General features: G+C 40.1%; 1 protein-coding gene across 1 annotated transcript in view; it reads left to right on the top strand.

The window, feature by feature from the left end:
- Nucleotides 1-20,544, top strand: part of DNAH2 (dynein axonemal heavy chain 2) — a 511,463-nt gene that overhangs the window by 338,193 nt on the left and 152,726 nt on the right. Inside the window, 3 exon segments of the mRNA XM_033923769.1 lie at nt 16,696-16,835; nt 17,963-18,173; nt 18,282-18,398. Coding sequence (XP_033779660.1) covers nt 16,696-16,835; nt 17,963-18,173; nt 18,282-18,398 — 468 coding nt within the window.

Genomic DNA, 20,544 nt, shown 5'->3' with positions numbered 1-20,544 from the left:
GCGTTTTAGTAAAAAGGGAGGGGGAATATTTGTCTATTTTTGTATAGTTGTTACTGAGGTGACATTGCATAAAGTCATCTGCCTTGACCTCTTTGAAAACCCGCGGAATATAAATGATAATTAACATTTTCTCTGCGTACAGTGTGCTTTGTGTTTTTAAAATTTTATTGTTGGTAGATCATTTTGACTTGGCCACAAAGGTAAGGGGGAGGGAGGGAGGGGAGTTGCTGAAAGGCATCTAGTAATCCTTGCAGGCTTGACTGTGCAGGGAATTATTTTTGTGTTTTTTTTTTAAATTCTTTATTCATTTTCACTTCAATTAACAAGTATACAATATGATATCTTATATTCTTAAATACTTTAAATTGCCCCCCATCCTATACTCCCAGCCCTCCATATATCAATAATATTCATTCATATATGTATTATATCCCTTCTTATTATGGCTTGGAGCGCGCACGATATGGCAGCTTAACCGCGGCGCTCCTGAGTCCCAGGCAACAACTGAATAAAAATAAAACTCTTTACTTCACTCGCCCGATTTAAAAATAATAAAAATCAACGTCGAGATGGCAGCGATAAGGCAAGGAAAGAATGAAAAACCTTGTACATCGGGAGAGTGTCGGCGAAAAGGTCGAAGGTAACTCCCGTATCGCCGTCCAGTGTACCAATCCCGCTGGAAGCTGAGGAACTTAATGAAAAATCGGACATCATGGCGGAATTATTTAAAATCAAAATAATGTTGACTGATAATGCCAACAAAATATCAGAAGTTAAGGAGGAGCTGATCAATCTGAAACAGGAGATCCAAACTGACAGGCAGAGAATGTCTGTGATAGAGGAAAGAATCTGGCAGTTGGAAACTTTCACACAAAAGTGTGAAGAGGAAAAGAAAGATATTACAGCCTTAAAAAATCAACTAATTGATATGGAGAATCGAGGAAAAAGAAAGAATATTAGAATCCTTGGCTTAGCTGAAAATATTGAAGGAGAAAACCCTATACAGTTTTTGGAAAATCTTTTGCCTAAACTGCTGCAGCTAAATTCTAAATGGCCGTTGGAGATAGAACGTGCCCACAGAATCCCCACAAGAAAACCAACAAACCAGGCAGCTCCTAGACCTCTGATCTTCAAAGTATTAAGATACCAACAAGCATTTGAGATCTTAAAAGTGGCAAAAGCAAATAAAAACCTAAACTATAAAGGATCTAAATTGATTTTTGTTCCTGACTTTGCTAAATATACTGCAAATATAAGGAAACAATTCCTCACATTCAGACAACAATTAAAAGAAAAGGGCTACATGTATGGTCTATACTATCCGTCTACAATGAGAATTTCTACTGGGAATAAATCTATGTATTTTCAAGATCCAGCAAAACTGAAAAGAATTTTTGACACAAGAAGAACCAATGTCTACATGATAAAACAGAATAAGTAAATGGAAACAAAAAAAGGGGAAAAAAAAAGAAGAGGAACCAATGTCTACATAAAATAAAAATAAAATGAAAGTTTCATCTGAAGATAGGATTTAGAAAATGCAAGATAAAATAAGGAAAAAGAAGATGGTTAAAAAGAAAGAAGAAAACAATGACTACTAACAGAATAAATTATTATTATTTTTTTAATGTTGACAATCTTTGATTCAAATATTATTATAATATATTGAATGTTATGATTTTAATTAATTATTGATTTTATTCCATCCATTTAAAAAAAAAAAAAACATTTTATAATTTTTGATTCAATTATTATTAATATATATATTGAACGTTATGATAAAATTATATTATAATAGAAATTAATACTATTTATAAAATTATTGCATCTATATTTAATACTGCTAATATTAATTGAAAAAAAATAAATTTTTGAATTGATTAAATGAATGGGAAATTATTATAACATTGATATTAATTATATAATCTTCTTGATATAAAAATATATTTTATTTAATTACCTATACATATTAGGTTACTATAAATGATGATATATAAAAATGTTTAAAATAATTTTATTAAAATTTGATATATGGAATTAGAGATATATTTGAAATATATTGAATTTATTGTAGGGATAATATATTAGTTATAGCTAAGACTTGAAAATATTAATATGATTTATCCAATTATAATTGATACGAATTATTGCATCTATATTTAATACTGCTAATATTAATGAGAAATTTTTTTGGAATAGGTTAAATGAATGGGAAACTATTATAATATAGATATTAATTATAGAATCTTTTTGATATAAAATGATTTTATTAAAATATTTACTATTATCTTTATAGGAATAGATATATCTAATTTATATATATGAGAATTTGATATATGGAATTAGAGCTATATTTGAAATATATTTAATTTATTGTATGAAGGTTTAAATGAATATATAGGGTGGGTAAAGAAATATGGAATGTATTGAATTAGAAGTTACTTTTAAAATAATTTATGAATGATTAGTTGCCTGGGGAAGGGGAATTAGGTTTTGCATGACCAATGTGTGTTTCAAGTCAAACATTGATAATGGGAGGGTGGGGAGGGAAAATAGAGGGTGGGAATGGGGATCAATATATATTAATTGTGCTAAGATCTAATCATGTATATTATCATAGAATATTGGTTAAAATTTAATGATAAATAAGATGGATATAAAAATTTATTCTATGAATGTCAATGGTTTAAATCATCCTATTAAGAAGAAGAAAATATTATCATTCCTTAAAAATCAAAATGCGGACATCTACTTCATTCAAGAAACGCATCTTTCTGAAATTGAATCTAAAAAATTATTTGGGGGTTGGATTTCTAATTGTTTATTTGCACCGGCTTTAAAGAAAAAAGCTGGAGTGGCTATTCTGATAAACAAAAAAATGTAATGCGAATTTCAAATTAATAAATTATGACCCCTTAGGTAGATGGGTGCATGTCAAAATGGATCTGGGAAATACAACCATGGATTTATTCAATTTATATGCTCCTAATACGAATCAAATGGAGTTTTTTCAAACAAATTCAACAATTACTTTTACCACTGGCTACATCTAATTTAATAGTAGCAGGGGATTTCAATGCTGTAATGGATCCAATTTTGGATAAAAAACCAAGTAGAATTATGAAATCATTAGGCTTAGATAATTTGATTCAATCTTGTGATTTAATAGATATATGGCGTATTCTTCATTTTAATGATCAGGAATTTTCTTTTTGTTCTCAAGTCCACAAATCCTTTTCACGAATTGATTATATATTTGTTTCTAATAACCTAGTGCAGCGTGTGTTAAAAGCAGTAATAGATCCTATTATAATTTCGGATCATGCTGGTGTGTGGATTAATCTTCAAAATTATGATATTGAACATTTCAATTCAATTTGGAGATTTAATAATAATTTTTTAGCGGATTCAAATTTCCTCGAAGAATTTAAATTAAAAATACAAGAATTTTTTCAAATTAATGATTCAGATAATATTAATGCTGAGATTTTATGGGACGCTTTTAAAGCAACAATGAGAGGAAATATTATTTCATATTCAGCATATATTAATAAACAACATAAAAAACAGTTTCTTGAATTAGGAAAACAAATTAAATTATTAGAAAATAAATTAATTGAAAAATGGGAAAATAATACATTACAAGATTTATTAAAACTAAAAGTTAAATATAATGAGATTTCTTCTCAATTCGTGAGGAAAGATTTATTTAATAGACAAGTTCAATTTTATGGAAATTCAAATAAAGCTGGAAAATTATTAGCAAATTTTCTTAAAGAAAATCCAAGATTATTACAATAAAAGATATACAAGGTAATACACACACTAACAATAAAGACATTTTAATACAGTTTCTTGATTTTTATAAAGATTTATATTCTTCTGAATCTTATGAAAATAAAGAACCAGATGGACTTAATTTTTTAAATTCATTTATTGGACCAAATGTTCCAGATCATATAAAAGGAAGTTTAGAAGAACCTATATCTATAAAGGAAATAGAATCAGCATTGAAGTCTCTTAGAGTTGAATCCGCTCCAGGTGGTGATGGTTATACGGTTGAATTTTATAAATCATTTCAAAACATTATTTTACCATATCTATTAAAATTATATCAGTATCAAATGAATAATGGAAATATATCAGGTACTATGGCTGATTCATTAATTATTGTCTTACTAAAACCAAACAAAGATCCTACTTTGGTTTCAAATTACAGGCCTATTTCTTTATTAAATGTAGATGGTAAATTAATTTCTAAAGTACTAGCAATAAGATTAGCAAAAGCTCTTCCTTTCATTATTGATGTGCATCAAACAGGATTTATTGCTAAAAGACATTCATCACACAACACTAGATTAGCATTCCATTCTTTAAACCTAGCAAAAACTATAAATGATCCTGCATTTATGATATCTTTAGATGCAGAAAAAGCATTTGATAGAGTAGAATGGAAATTTATGTATCAAGCTCTAGAATGGTTTGGATTAGGCCCCGGCTTTATTAAAATGATTCAAACCTTGTATAGCTCTCCTGGTGCAAGATTATATATAAATAACAATTTATCAGATAGATTTAACTTGCAAAGGGGAGTTAGACAAGGATGTCCTTTGTCCCCCTTACTTTTTGATGTTGTTTTAGAACCCTTGTTAATTGCAATTAATCAAACTAAGGAGATAAAAGGAATACCATTTTCTAACTGGGAATATAAACTTTCTGCATATGCAGATGATATTTTATTATATTTAAGAGAACCGGGGAATACTATTCCAAGTTTACTTAATCTTCTAGAGGAATTTGGAAAATTTTCTGGATATAAAATTAATTGGAGTAAATCAGAAATTCTTCCTATTAATGTTCATTGTACCAAAGGATTATTTGATTCATATTCATTTATTTGGAAAGAGGAAGGTTTAAAATATTTAGGAATTATGATTAAAAATACAATTGATGATACAGTCAAAGAAAATGAAAAACTTTTATTGAAAAAAATTACAGAAATGTGTGAACAATGGAATCCTTTACATCTTTCATGGTGGGGAAGAGTTCAAACAATTAAAATGATGATATTGCCTGTGGTTTGTTATCAAATGAGTATGATACCAATATTTTTTCAGGGGTCCTTTTATAAAAAATTAAACAATATTATTACAAAATTTGTTTGGTTTGGGAAAAGATCCAGAATAGCTTTAGTATCTTTACAAAGACCAATTGTGGAGGGAGGGGTAAATTTTCCAAATTTTTATAGGTACCATCAAGCCTATATTCTAAGACAGGGTATGTATTGGATCCTCCCAGATCTCATGGAGAATGTACCAGATTGGCTATATTTAGAATGGCGGCTCCTGTTCCCATTACATTTAGATCATTTAATTAGTATAACAATGCCTAGAAAATACAAAGATAATAGAATTTTAATAGACACTTAGAAAACATTAAGATATATTAATAACCTATCACCAGATCCAATTAGTAAATCACTAAATCAATCTATTTGGGTAAACTCCAGGATCAAAATTGGCGGATTTAAGATCGTCTGGAAACAATGGATAAGTGCAGGAATACGAACATTAAATGATGTCATTTCAGACGGTTCACTGCTTAGTTTTTCACAATTGCAAAATAAATTTGGCTTAAATAAAACACAATATTTTAAATGGATGCAATTGAAGCAGGCCATTCAGGTAGGGTTCTCTGAATGGAAAAATCTTAATACTCAATATAGTCTGCCGGTTTTATGTTTCCAGGCGGATTTCTTGGGACACCAAGCCGCAAAATGGTACAAATTGATATATGGATTTTTAAATAAAAAGAAGAAAACTGGTCTTAGAGATATTTGGAGTATTGAGATTGGACAGACAATTTCTGCATCTCAATGGCCACGATTTTGGTCCTGGAGACTAAGATCTACAAAGTCAGCATCTATGAGTCAAACATGGATGTTTTTATTACATAGAGTGTTATGGACCCCTACGCGCCTGCAAAAAATAGATAATACTAGATCCAATAGTATTGGCATTGTAAAATAGAAATAGGGACGTTAGATCACTTAATTTTTTTTTGTCCCTGTGTAAATGCCTTTTGGAATCTGATTTGGCCCCAAATTAACAAATTACTAGAAAATCATGTAGGACTCTCATATGACACCGTATTATTTGGAACTGCAATGAGAACTCAGAGTCCGATCTCAGTAAACAATAATAAGCTGCTATTAATATTGACAGGAGTCGCCATGCAACAAATAACTCAAAATTGGAAAGACTATACCAAATTAAATTATACGTTCTGGTGGAACTCTGTCTGTCATATCTACAAAATGGAAAAAGTATTAGCATTACAACATGGGAATTTTCATAATTTCAAAAAAATTTGACAACCATTGACTAATTATTCTAATGATTTGACTTCTTAGCACAATTACAATACTTATATAGGAATGGGGTGGGATATATATAATTTTTAGAATCATTAATTGTAAAATGGGGAGGGATTTATAACTTTTGATTATATATAATTTATAATATATACTGTTTATAAATTAAGTTGTATTAATGATAGATACAATGATATATAGTAATTAATTATATTACTTGAGATTCAATTATTGTAAAAATTGAAAATTTAATAAATAAAATTTAAAAAAAAATAAAATAAAATAAAATTTCAAGTATTTAAAGGTGTCTAATCATTTGAATATTCAATCAATGGCCCCCATATCTTTCTAAACCTATCATAATTCCCATTCTGTAAAGCAAGAACTCTTTCCATCTTATACATATAACATACTGAACTTCACCAAAAGGTATAATTGAGTCTTGTATAGTCTTTCCAATTCCTAGTGATGTGTTGAATGGCAACTCCTGTCAATATTAATAGTAATTTATTGTTAGACATTGAAATTTGACTTTTAAACCTCATTGAAGTACCAAATAAAATTGTATCATATGACAAGGCAACAAAGTTTTCTAATAGCAAATTAATTTGGGGCCAAATTGATTTCCAAAAGGCATTAATACAAGGACAGAAATAAATTAAATGATCTAAAGTCCCTGCATCCTTATTACAATGCCAGCATCTATTAGACCTAGAAGTATCTACTTTTTGTAAATGAACTGGGGTCCAAAACACTCTATGCAATAAAAACAACCATGTTTGCCTCATAGATGCCGACATTGTAGACTTTAATCTCCAAGACCAAATTTGTGGCCATTGAGATGCAGAAATTTGGTGCTTGATCTCAATGCTCCAAATATCCCTCAACCCAGTTTTCTTTTTTTATTCAGATATTCATTAAGTAATTTATACCACTGTGCGGCTTGGTGACCCAAGAAATCCACCTGAAAGCAAAGGGATTCTAAACTATATTGATTATTAAGATTCTTTCATTATCCCAGGACAAGCAGGCAGCATATTCTTGACTGATGGGTGACGGCACCGACGGAGCCCCGGTACGGACAATTTTAGAGTGATTGCACTCTAAGAACTTGGAAAGTTCTAGCAGGCCGCACCGCGCACGCGCGAGTGCCTTCCCGCCCGACGGAGGCGCGCGGTCCCCAGTTTCTTAGTTTCCGCGGAGCTAAGAAGACACACTTTTCAACGGCTGTTGAAAACTTTTTTCTCTTTCGCCTTCCCGCTCGCGTAAACTCGTTGGGAAATATTGTTTCCCTCATTTTATTTTATTTTATTTTCTTTGTAAAAAAAAAAAACCAAAAACCTCTTACTTTGTTTTTCTTTCATTTTTTCGGTTTCGCCCCAGCAGGGCCTGTTGCCACCATGGAGGCCTCGGCCTTCGATTTGGCTGAAGCTGTTTTTACCTTCATGCCCCCTCAACCCGGGTTTAAGAAGTGCCAGCGGTGCGCTCGACCAATTTCACTCACAGACCCGCACAACTGGTGTCTACAGTGTCTTGGTCCTGACCATCGAGCGTCCACCTGCACCCACTGTGCCACTCTTAAAAAGAGAACTTGAAAAAATCGCCAAATCCAACAGCGATTATTATTTGGTACCGAGATGTCGGATTCAACGGCACCGGTTCTGGCTTCGGCCCCGATGCAGTCAGCACCTACTTCATCGACACCGCGCGATACCGCACCGGCGTCGCATCCCTCAGGTAAGCCGGCTAAGAAGCCTTCCCCGCTGGAGCGCCCTCCGGTCTCAGTGGCAGCGAGCCCAATCCTGCCGACCTCGAAGTGCCCACGGAAGCGCTCCGCTCCGATTGAGGTTAGCCCCTCGACATCGGGTTCCTCTTCGGAGTGTAGAGCAGCACCCAAGGTACCGCAGAAGAAAAAAGCGGTACCGGTGCCTTCACTGGACGAGCGCATTGCCGCCGTCCTGCAGCTCCAGCTCAAAGAACAACTCCAACAGCTACTCCCTGCTCTTTTGACACCGAGCCTTCCAGTCCCGGTCCGGTCTGAGCCGCCTCAGTGGAGCAGCCTCCTTTATCGGCATCCACCTTGTCGGTACCGATGCATACCACTTCCTCGGTATCAATGCCGGTCTTAGCGCCGGAACCGAGATCCTTACACCAGGCTGTTCAAACCTCGGCGCCGACACAGCCTATAACATCTCCCGGTACCGTTTCACAGAGGTCTGGTAAATCGATGCATAAAACTCGACACCTAGAACCCTCCACACCGGACTCCCGGGACCGCAGTTTTCAGGTGAGGGACCCTGATCTGTGGGGTGATTCGGAGGACCCTCTCCTCTCGGAGGGAGAGTGTTCATCAGGGGAAAAGGATCCTTCTGGTTTAGATCCCTCCTCTAAACCTGATTCAACCTCTTTTACCTCTTTTCTCAAAGAGATGTGTGACTCTCTCTCTATTCCCTTGGAGGCTGAATCCAAAAAATCCAAGGCATTTCTAGATGCTCTGGACTTTGACCAGCCTCCAAGGGAATTTCTCAAACTGCCTCTCCATGACATATTAAGATAGACATTTAACAAAAATCTAGAGACACCCTTGATCATCCCAGGAGCTCCCCGCAAACTGGACTCCTTATATAAGGTCATACCTATTCCAGGCTTTGACAAGCCGCAACTCCCCCATGAGTCTTTACTGGTGGAATCTACTTTAAAGAAATCCACGGGGGCTAGTGTATACGCTTCTGTCCCTCCTGGCAGAGAAGTTTGGCAAGAGGTTGTATCAAAATGCGATGCTAGCAAATAGATCAGGGAACTATGCTTTCCATTTTTCTTTTTACCTTAAGCATCTCATTCAGACTTTGTCATCTTTTGAGAAATACCTCCCTGACCGTAAAAGATCCACCTTTCGCCAAACTTCTTCATCGCTCTTACAACTGCGCAAGTTCATGGTCAGATCAATCTATGACACCTTTGAGCTGACCTCTAGGGCCACGACTATGTCGGTGGCTATGCGGCGACTGGCCTGGCTCAGAGTTTCAGAACTCGATGTCAATCATCAAGATCGACTGGCCAATGCACCTTGTTTGGGGGATGAGCTGTTTGGAGAATCCATGGACTCCACTACTCAAAAACTCTCAGCTCATGAGACTCGATGGGACACTCTCCTTAAGACAAAGAAGAAGACCCCACCTACCAGGCCTTTTCGCCAGCAATCAGCCTATCAACGTAGATTTGTGGCTCGTCCTTTACCTCAGGCCCAACAACAACCCAGGCATCAGAGGCAACAACAGAGGCAAGCTGCTAGACCAGCACAGCAGCAACAACAGGTGAAACCTCCCCCTTCACAGAAATCAACTCAACCCTTTTGACTTGGTTCTCCAGGACATAGCCAATCTCCCTCCTTCTGCTCATCTTCCGCAGCCCATAGGAGGATGCCTTACTCATTTCATAAGCCGTTGGGAACTCATCACCTCGGATCAGTGGGTCCTCAACATCATCCGCCACGGCTACTCTCTCAATTTCCAGACTCTTCCTGCCCAAAGTCTGCCAAGAGAGTCTGCTTTGAACACTCCTCAGTCTTCCCTCCTTCTTCAAGAGGTTCAATCCCTCCTTCTCCTGAACGCCATAGAGGAAGTTTCTCTAGATCAAAAGGGGCAGGGATTCTACTCCCGTTACTTTCTAGTTCCCAAAAAAACAGGAGATCTCAGACCCATTTTAGATCTTCGCGATCTCAACGAATGTTTGGTAAAAGAGAAATTCAAAATGCTTTCTCTGGCTACTCTTTATCCTCTTCTCAATCAAGGCGACTGGCTATGTTCCCTAGATCTCAAAGAAGCATACACTCACATACCGGTCAATCTGGCCTCCAGACAGTACCTCCGCTTCATGATCAACCATTGTCATTACCAATACAAGGTGCTACCCTTCGGTCTTGCCTCCTCTCCAAATGTCTGATTGTGGTGGCTGCCTTTCTACGTTCCCACCACCTTCAGGTGTTTCCTTACCTGGACGATTGGTTGATAAAGGCCAATTCTTCTCAGACAGTACTCCAGGCCACCAACCAGACCATCCTGTTTCTACAACTTCTGGGGTTCGAGATCAATCTACCCATATCTCATCTCATCCCACTCAGAAACTTCAATTCATTGGAGCAGTGCTGGACACAGTCCTAATGAGAGCATTTCTGACGTCCAACCGTCTTCACACTCTCCAATCTCTGTGTCAGCAGGTGCTTCATCAACGCTCCATCTCTGCCAAGCAAATGATGATACTCTTGGGTCACATGGCCTCCACAGTTCATGTCACACCCTTCGCACGTCTCCACCTGCGCACTCCTCAATGGACCCTAGCAACCCAGTGGTCCCAAGCGTCGGATCCTTGCTCCCGACACATATCTGTGACATCATCTCTTCGTCAGTCTCTACAATGGTGGTTGATATCCTCAAATCTCTCCAGAGGTCTTTTGTTCCATCTACCTCCTCATCAACTTGTCATCACCACCGACGCCTCCCCTTATGCCTGGGGAGCTCATTTGAATGAATTCCAAACTCAAGGACTTTGGTCAGCCCAGGAAATGAAACATCACATCAACTTCCTGGAACTCAGAGCGATGTTTTATGCCCTCAAGGCCTTCCAACATCTTCTCTTTCCTCAGGTCCTCCTGCTGTGCACAGACAATCAAGTTGCGATGTACTACATCAACAAGCAGGGTGGGACAAGCTCTCGCCTCTTGTGCCAGGAAGCCCAGAGGATTTGGGCTTGGGCCACAGATCACCATCTATTCCTGAAAGCTATCTACATTCAGGGAGCACAGAATTCCTTAGCGGACAAGCTCAGCAGAATTCTCCAGCCTCACGAATGGACACTCGATCCTTTCACTCTACAGTCCATCTTCGCTCAGTGGGGCACTCCTCAGATAGACCTCTTTGCAGCTCCTCACAATCATCAGCTGCCCCACTTCTGCTCCAGACTCTACTCTCCTCACCGTCTGGCAGCGGATGCATTTCTCCTGGATTGGTCCAATCTCTTCCTGTATGCTTTCCCTCCTCTGCCTCTCATGCTCTGGACCTTGTTCAAGCTCAAGAGCGAACAGGCCACCATGATTCTGATTGCGCCACGGTGGCCCAGGCAACATTGGTTCTCCCTTCTACTTCAACTCAGTTCCAGGGAACCTATCCTACTTCCACAATTTTCTTCTCTGCTTACACAGCATCAGGAGACCCTTCTGCATCCCAACCTCCAGTCTCTGCACCTGACAGCCTGGTATCTCTCGGGCTGACTTCGAATGATACTCTTTTGGCTCAGTCCGTTCGTTCTGTTTTGGATGCCTCCAGGAAACCTGCCACTCTGCAATGTTACCATCAGAAGTGGACACGGTTTTCTTCCTGGTGTCTTCTTCATCATCATAATCCTACGTCCCTTGCTGTGGAGACCTTGTTGGATTACCTTCTTTCTTTGTCTGACTCTGGTCTCAAGTCTACTTCCATCAGAGTCCACCTCAGTGCTATTGCTGCTTTTCATGAGCCAGTCCATGGGAAACTCCTTTCAGCTCATCCCTTGGTCTCCAGATTCATGCGAGGTCTTTTCAATGTGAAACCACCTCTTAAAGCACCTCCTGTGATATGGAATCTTAATGTGGTTCTCTCAGCCTTAATGAAGCCTCCGTTTGAACCTTTGGCCACGGCTTCTTTCAAATTTCTCACTTGGAAGGTTCTCTTCCTGATTGCTCTCACCTCTGCCAGGAGGGTCAGTGAGCTCCATGCACTAGTAGCAGACCCACCTTTTACCGTCTTTCATCATGACAAGGTGGTTCTGCGTACACATCCAAAGTTTCTCCCTAAGGTTGTCTCTGAATTTCATCTCAACCAATCCATTGTTCTGCCTGTCTTCTTTCCGAAACCTCACTCTCATTCTGGAGAACAGGCTCTGCATACTTTGGACTGTAAGCGGGCTTTAGCTTACTATTTAGACCGTACTAAGCCCCACAGATCATTCCCTCAACTCTTTCTGTCCTTTGATCCGAATAAATTGGGACATCCTGTTTCTAAACGTACGCTGTCCAATTGGCTCGCAGCGTGCATTTCTTTCTGTTATGCTCAGACCGGACTGACACTGGAAGGTTCTGTCACAGCCCATAGAGTTCGAGCCATGGCAGCATCTGTGGCTTTCCTCCGTTCCACACCTATTGAGGAAATCTGCAAGGCTGCTACTTGGTCCTCAGTTCATACTTTTACATCTCACTATTGTCTGGACGCATTCTCCAGACGGGATGGTCTCTTCGGCCAATCTGTTTTGCAAAATTTGTTTTCCTAATGGCCAACCTTCCCACCATCCCTCGTTTTGTTAGCTTGGAGGTCACCCATCAGTCAAGAATATGCTGCCTGCTTGTCCTGGGATAAAGCACAGTTACTTACCGTAACAGGTGTTATCCAGGGACAGCAGGCAGATATTCTTGCGTCCCACCCACCTCCCTGGGTTGGCTTCTTAGCTGGCTTATCCTAACTGGGGACCGCACGCCTCCATCGGGCGGGAAGGCACTCGCGCGTGCGCGGTGCGGCCTGCTAGAACTTTCCAAGTTCTTAGAGTGCAATCACTCTAAAATTGTCCGTACCGGGGCTCTGTCGGTGCCGTCACCCATCAGTAAAGAATATCTGCCTCCTGTCCCTGGATAACACCTGTTACGGTAAGTAACTGTGCTTTCAGGGAACCCCTCCTGAATAGCTTGCTTCAACTGCAACCATCTAAAATTTTGTGTCTTATTTAAACCATATTTATGTTGCAATTGTGAAAAACTAAGCATCGATCCATTTGCAGGGAATTATTTTTGTAAAATCATGTTTTGTTATGTGACTGGCATTTTTTAGACTTTAATTTCTATGAATGAATAGAATGAAAATGATATAAATTACTTGCTTGTTTTTATGTGCGTGCGCTGAAGGAAAGTGGAGAGAGAGTGGGCTGAGGACACTGAAGGGAAATGGGGAAGAGAGAGTGGGGAGAAGACGCTGATTTATAAATTGACAATTGTACAGAATATTGTTTCTCTTTATACTTTAATATAAACAATTCAAGGCTTGTGTGGATAGAATCAGGTGGTTTGCGGGGATGGGGACCGAGCTTACGGGGATTAGTCCAATAAAATGGTATTTTTTAATTTCTCATTATTTGTTTTATTTTTATTTGTTAATTTGTAAAGTGGTGATTGTTATGTATCAGTTTTTTCAAATTTACATCTACTGTCTTTATATTTTGCACTGTATTAGAGGACATGTGTTACTGTTTTTGTGGTGTTGCATTGTATCCAGGGTCTGGTTTCTTGGCGGTTCAGTTTAACTTTTGTCTACATATTTCTATTTTTAGTTTGTGATTATTCCATATTGGGCGAGGGTGTATCTCTGTTCTGTGTGTATGAAAAGAACTCTAGTGCTCACTGGAGTGTTTAAGATGCTGCCTTTTCCTAGGTACACTCTTGTTGTGCAATATGTGGATTGTTACTAAAAATCATATTTTTCATATAGATGGGGGGGGGGTCAAAAAATGATGGGTCCCAGGTGCCACATACCCTAGGTACGCCACTGTACTGTATATCAGGGATGCCCACACTTTTGGGGCTTGCGAGCTACTTTTAAAATGACCAAGTCAAAATGATCTACCAACAATAAAAAAATTTTTATAAACACAAAACACACTGTACACAGAGAAAATGTTAATTATCATTTATATTCCGGGTTTTTTTTCAAAGAGGTCAAGGCAGTTAACTCTAAGCAATGTCACCTCAGTAACAACCATACAAAAATAGACAAATATACCCCCTCCCTTTTTACTAAACCGCGATAGCAGTTTTTAGCACAGGGAGCTGCGTTGAATGCATCGCGCTGCTCTCAACGCTCATAGGCTCCCTGCACTAAAAGTCGCTATTGCGGTTTAGTAAAAGGGAGCCATAGTGCAAAATATAGACAGCAGATAAATGAACAATTTTGATCACTAAATTGAAAATAAAATCATTTTTCCTACCTTTATTGTCTGGTGATTTCATGAGTTTCTGGTTGCACTTTCTTCTTCTGACTGTGCATCCAATATTTCTTCCCTTCTTTCAGCCTCCTGTATGCTTCCTCTCCTCCAAACCTCATTCTCTCCCCCAACTTTTTTTTTCTTTCTCCCTGCCCCCTTCTTTTTTTCTCTCTCTCCATGTCCCCTTTCTTTCTGACTCCCTGTTCCCCCTTTCTTTCTGTTTCCCTTCTTTCTTTGTCTCCTTGCCCCTCCCCCTTTCTTTCTTTCTCCCTGCCCTCTCCCAAGCCACTAGGTTTGCCATCGGAGAACAGGCCTTCGAGCCTCTAGGTTTGCCACCGTCATCAGGGAACAGGCCCCCAAGCCACCGCCACCCCAAACTCTCCATGTAGAAGGGTCGCACTGACTAGCATTCTGTTCCTCGATGTCAATTCTGATGTTGGAGAGGAGTTCCGGGCAAGCCAGGCAGCGATTGGCTGGCACAGAACTTCCTCTCTGACGCCAGAATTGACAACAGGGAGCGGAATGCTGGTCGGTCCGACGCTTCTGGAGGGAGGGAGGGGGGGAACGTCGCGGAGAGGATAGATCGGGACGGCAACACGAGTATCACGGAGCCCGGGATGGGCTCCGCGATAGACTCACGTTGCCTTCCCGATCTACCGGTCGATCACGATCGACATATTGGGCACCTCTGCTGTATATATTTTTAATTATTTAATTTTTTATAAATCTTTATTAAGTTTTAAGGCCAGCAAAAGTGCAGAACCGTATATATACAATAATCATCAGGGTAAGCACTTATAATCATAATCAATAACAATGAATAAAGAATAAACCCCCTCCTTTCCCTTCCGTTACATTTTCATCAAGGAATAAAACAAAACAAAGAGATAACCCCCACCCCTTCCCACTACCCCACCGTCCCCCGGATGTGTGTGCAAATAAAAAGTAAAGATAAAAGGCAACTATAATGAAGTCATAAAAGACGTCAATGGGCCCCAAACCAATTTTAAATGTATTACTATGCCCCAACATGTCTGCGTTCATTTTCTTGTACCTGTAGCATAAGCATAAATTCGCCCACCAAAAAGGAAAATTGAGGCGATCATAATTTTTCCAATTACGAGTAACCATTTGTATGGCCATCTCGGTCATAATCAGGAAAAGTTGCCATTTATATCGGTCTAATGGGGGCTTAAGTCGCAATAACGTCCCATATATGACAACTCGTATGTCAATGGAATTGACGACTCCAGAATGATATTAATTTGTCCCCAAACTGACCAAAAATGAAGTATCAAGGGACAATAGAACAACATATGATCCAGTGTCCCTATGTCAAGATGACAATGCCAGCATCTATTAGACTTTGAACTATCTAACTTCTGTAAACGAACTAGAGTCCAGAATTTTAAATTATTTATTGATGTTATTTGTTATAGCACATAACAATATCTAGCAATTTACACAAAATAAAAAGAAACTCAAATAGCATACAGCTAATGGTGTTTTTTAAGTCCACATTATTAGGGCTGAATTAACCAAAGAAAAAAGGTCCAAGAAATATTCATTTCCACAAACAGGCATGAATATATCAAAAAGTCACTTTTTTAATTTAAATTCTTTATTCATTTTAAAAACTTACAATAAGTGTAACAGCATATATAACATTTTAAACTCTGATACAATACTTAATATTCTATTAAAATCCACATCAGAATTTATCCCCCCTCCCCCCCATTCAATAACAGTCTTTAAATTCAAGAAAACAGCTAATAATCCCCATTCCCATATACCTTACTTTAATAATCAGACCAAAATAATCTTCCCCCTCCCCCACCTTGAACATGCATATTTAAGGGGAAAAACAATATTAATCATTACAACATTTTGTTAATGGCTCCCAAATATCCTGAAATTTTCTAAAATTCCCCTGCTGTGTAGCTATTGTCTTTTCCATTTTATAAATGTGGCGTAAAGAGTTTCACCGGAAACTGTAATTCAGCCTCTCCCAGTTTTTCCAATTATTCACTTATTATCATCAACCTCTAAATTAGTATCTGAAAGGGAATGGAATATTTATTTATTTATTTCTATCACTTATAGCCTAAGTGGTTTACATTCAGTTCCTCAAGCATTTTTCCCTATCTGTCCCGGTGGGCTCACACTCTACCTAATTTACTTGGGGCAATGGAGATTAAGTAACTTGCCCAGGGTCACAAGGAGCAGCGTGGGATGTGAACCCACAACCTCAGGGTGCTGAGGCTGTAGCTCTTAACCACTGCACCACACTCCCTCAACTCTTCATATTTTTGTTCCCTTGCTAGATTCACCAGGAAGTGGCCTGGATCTTTGTGATCATGCATCGTTCTGCAGCAGATTACTCCAATAAGCTGAAACTGGAGCTCCGCCGGTACAACTACGTCACACCTACCAACTACCTGGAGCTGGTGTCCGGCTACAAAAAGTAAGGGCCTAAGGACAGATGGTAGCAGACCAGTAGGGGGCAGCAGGTGTTTTGTTTTTAGTGTCCACTTGCGCTGTTTTGGAGGGAAACGGTTGTTTAAAAAAAAAAAAGAAAAGAAGTTATATGATGTGATTCATATACAGTGGAACCTTGGTTTACAAGCATAATTCGTTCCAGAAGTATGCTCTTAATCCAATTTACTTGTATATCAAAACGAGTTTCCCCATAGGATGTAAGGGAAACTCACTTGATTCATTCCACCTCCTCCCCCCTTCCCATGGCCACCGATACTGTTCTACCTTACTTCCCCCCCCCCAAGCCCACCGGTGCTGCTCCACCTTACCCCCCCCCCTCCGAGGCCATCGGCGCTGCTCCACACACACACACCCCGCGATCCGGCATCCCCCACTCACCCACCCACCCACCCACCCAAACACATTCTCTTACCCCTATCTGGCACAGGCACCTGCACCAATGCACAGGACATTCCGGTGCCGATGCCCGAAGATCTTATCTCTTCCATGTGCTGGGCCTTCAGTATCTCGAGAATCTCGGAGAGAGCGAGAACTAGAAGGCCTTGAGCATGCGCAGATGCTCAAGGCCCAGCACTAGGAAGAGAGAAGATCTTCGGGCACTGGCATGTCCTGTGCGTTGGTGCTGGTGCCGGTGCCAGATAAGAGAATGTGTTTGGGTGGGTGAATGGTCAATGCCAGATCGCGGCAGAGGGGGGGCGACGCGAGCAGGGGGGATGCCGGATCGCCGGGGGGGGGGGGGAACTTGGTTTCCGAGGCACAGATTTTGCAAATGTTTTGCTTGTCTTGCAAAACACTCGCAAACTGCGGCACTCGTAAACCGAGGTTTGACTGTATATATTTTTTTTAATTTATATTTTGCGTATACAGTAGGCAGATCACAAATAAAACATCCATAAATACTTTACACATATGCAACAGCAAAATTGAGGGAAGTGAGCCTTTTAACTTTAGTATAAAATAATATTTAAAAAATTCATGTATTGGAAACAGCAAGAGAAAAAAAAAGTGTATTATCCTTAATATGAGATTTATACTGTAATTCATGTATTTGAGACTGCTAACTCCTGCCTATTTCTGGTCCTTCTCCCAAAGGCTGTTAGCTGAGAAGCGGCAGCAGCTGTGGGAACAAGTGAACAAATTACGCAATGGTCTGTTTAAGATTGATGACACTCGCCAGAAGGTGGAACTGATGTCCCAGCAACTGGAAGAGGCCAAGCAGAAGGTGGCAGCCTTCCAGAAGCAGTGTGAGGAATATCTAGTGATAATTGTGCAGCAGAAACGTGAGGCGGATGAGCAGCAGAAGGTGAGCTAGTGATCTTTTCACCTTAGCGGAACCAATGATAGATAACCCTGGTTAAAGCTGGAAAATAGATATTTTAATTCTTTCTCTGACCACTTTACTCCTATTCAGACAGTGTCAGCTCACAGTGAGAAAATTGCTGCAGAAGAGATTAAATGCAAGGAGCTGGCTGAAAATGCACAAAAGGACTTGGAAGAGGCACTTCCAGCCCTGGAGGAGGCAATGAAGGTGAAGAAATTAGTCCCTAGTTGGCACATATTTGAGGGAAGCCGGATGTCCTCTGCATCCAGCCGCTGTGACATGAGAATCTGTTGGTGTTGAGTAGGAAAGGTTGTGATGTCACAAACAGATCCCCAGCAGTGCAAACGTTGTAGCTCACACAACTGGTCTCAGAAAGGTACCTTTATTGTCAAAAACCCAACACAGCCATGTTTCACCCAATACTAGGCTGCATCCCTATTTGCGTACATCCCCAGGTTTAGGAAAGGGTGCAAACAGAATCAAACAAAAAACAAGGTGTGGATAACAAAGGAAGTGAAGAAGGCGATAAGCGACAAGAAATCATCATTCAGAAAATGGAAAAAGGACCAAACTGAGGAAAACCGGAAGGAACACAAAAAACACCAGAAAGCGTGCCACCGAGTGGTTAGGGAAGCAAAAAGAGAATACGAAGAGAAGCTGGCTGGGGAGGCGAGAAACTTCAAACCGTTCTTTAGGTACGTGAAGGGGAGGCAACCGGCAAGGGAGGAAGTGGGACCGTTGGATGATGGAACCAGAAAGGGAGTGGTAAGAGAGGAAAAAGAGGTAGCAGACAGGTTAAACAAGTTTTTCTCGTCGGTCTTCACAAGCGAGGACACATCCAATGTACCAGAACCTGAGGAGATTATAAGTGGGGATCTAGATGAAAAGCTGGAGCAAATAGAAGTAAGCCATGAGGACGTCCTACGACAGATAGATAGATTAAAAAGCGACAAATCACCGGGCCCGGATGGAATCCACCCAAGGGTACTAAAAGAACTGAGAAAGGAAATAGCGGAAACACTCCAACAAATATGTAATCTATCATTGAAAACTGGGGAGATCCCGGAGGACTGGAAAATAGCAAATGTCACGCCTATCTTTAAGAAAGGATCAAGAGGAGACCCGGGAAACTACAGGCCGGTGAGCTTGACTTCGGTTCCGGGTAAGATGATGGAAGCACTTATTAAGGACAGCATCTGCGAGCACATGGAAAAAAAATGGGCAGCTGAGGGAGAGCCAACATGGCTTCTGCAAGGGAAGGTCTTGCCTCACAAACTTACTACATTTCTTTGAGGGAATAAACAGCCAGATAGACAAAGGGGAACCCATAGACATAATTTACCTCGACTTCCAAAAAGCTTTCGACAAGGTACCCCACGAACGGCTGCTTAAGAAGCTGTGGAACCACGGAGTGGAGGGGGATGTATACCGATGGATTAAACACTGGTTGGCGGGCAGAAAACAGAGGGTTGGAGTGAAGGGCAAATACTCAGACTGGCAACGGGTCACGAGCGGAGTTCCGCAGGGGTCGGTGTTGGGACCGCTTCTGTTCAATATATTTATAGACGATCTGGAGACAAGGACGAAATGTGAGGTTATCAAATTTGCAGATGACACCAAACTCTGCAGCAGGGTTAGAACCACGGAAGACTGTGAAAACCTGCAAAGGGACCTAACGAAGCTGGAAGAGTGGGCCAAAAAGTGGCAGATGCGTTTTAATATAGAGAAATGCAAGGTCATGCATGTTGGGAAAAAGAACCCGATGTTCAGCTATACAATGGGGGGAACATTGCTAGATGTAAGTACCCTTGAAAGAGACCTGGGTGTGCTGGTGGATACAACAATGAAAGCATCAGCACAATACGCGACAGCCTCAAAGAAAGCAAACAGAATGCTGGGTATCATCAAGAAGGGTATCACGACCAGGACAAAGGAAGTCATCATGCCACTGTACCGTGCAATGGTGCGCCCGCATCTGGAGTACTGTGTCCAGTATTGGTCGCCATACCTCAAGAAGGACATAGCATTGCTTGAGGGGGTCCAGAGAAGAGCGACGAAAATGGTAAGAGGTATGGAAAACCTTTCGTATGCCGACAGGCTAGAACAGCTGGGGCTGTTCTCCCTGGAAAAGAGGAGACTTAGAGGAGACATGATACAAACTTTCAAGATCCTGAAAGGCATAGATAAGGTAGACAGGGACAGATTCTTCAGACTGTGGGGAACAACAAGTACAAGGGGGCACTCGGAGAAACTGAAAGGGGATAGGTTTAGAACCAATGCCAGGAAGTTCTTCTTCACCCAGAGAGTGGTGGACACATGGAACGCATTCCCGGAGGTTGTGGTGGGGCAGAAG

Source organism: Geotrypetes seraphini, chromosome 16, assembly GCF_902459505.1.
Source record: "Geotrypetes seraphini chromosome 16, aGeoSer1.1, whole genome shotgun sequence".
Taxonomy (NCBI): domain Eukaryota; kingdom Metazoa; phylum Chordata; class Amphibia; order Gymnophiona; family Dermophiidae; genus Geotrypetes; species Geotrypetes seraphini.
Note: the sequence above shows the minus strand (reverse complement) of the source record. Positions and strands in the feature narration are given on the sequence as shown.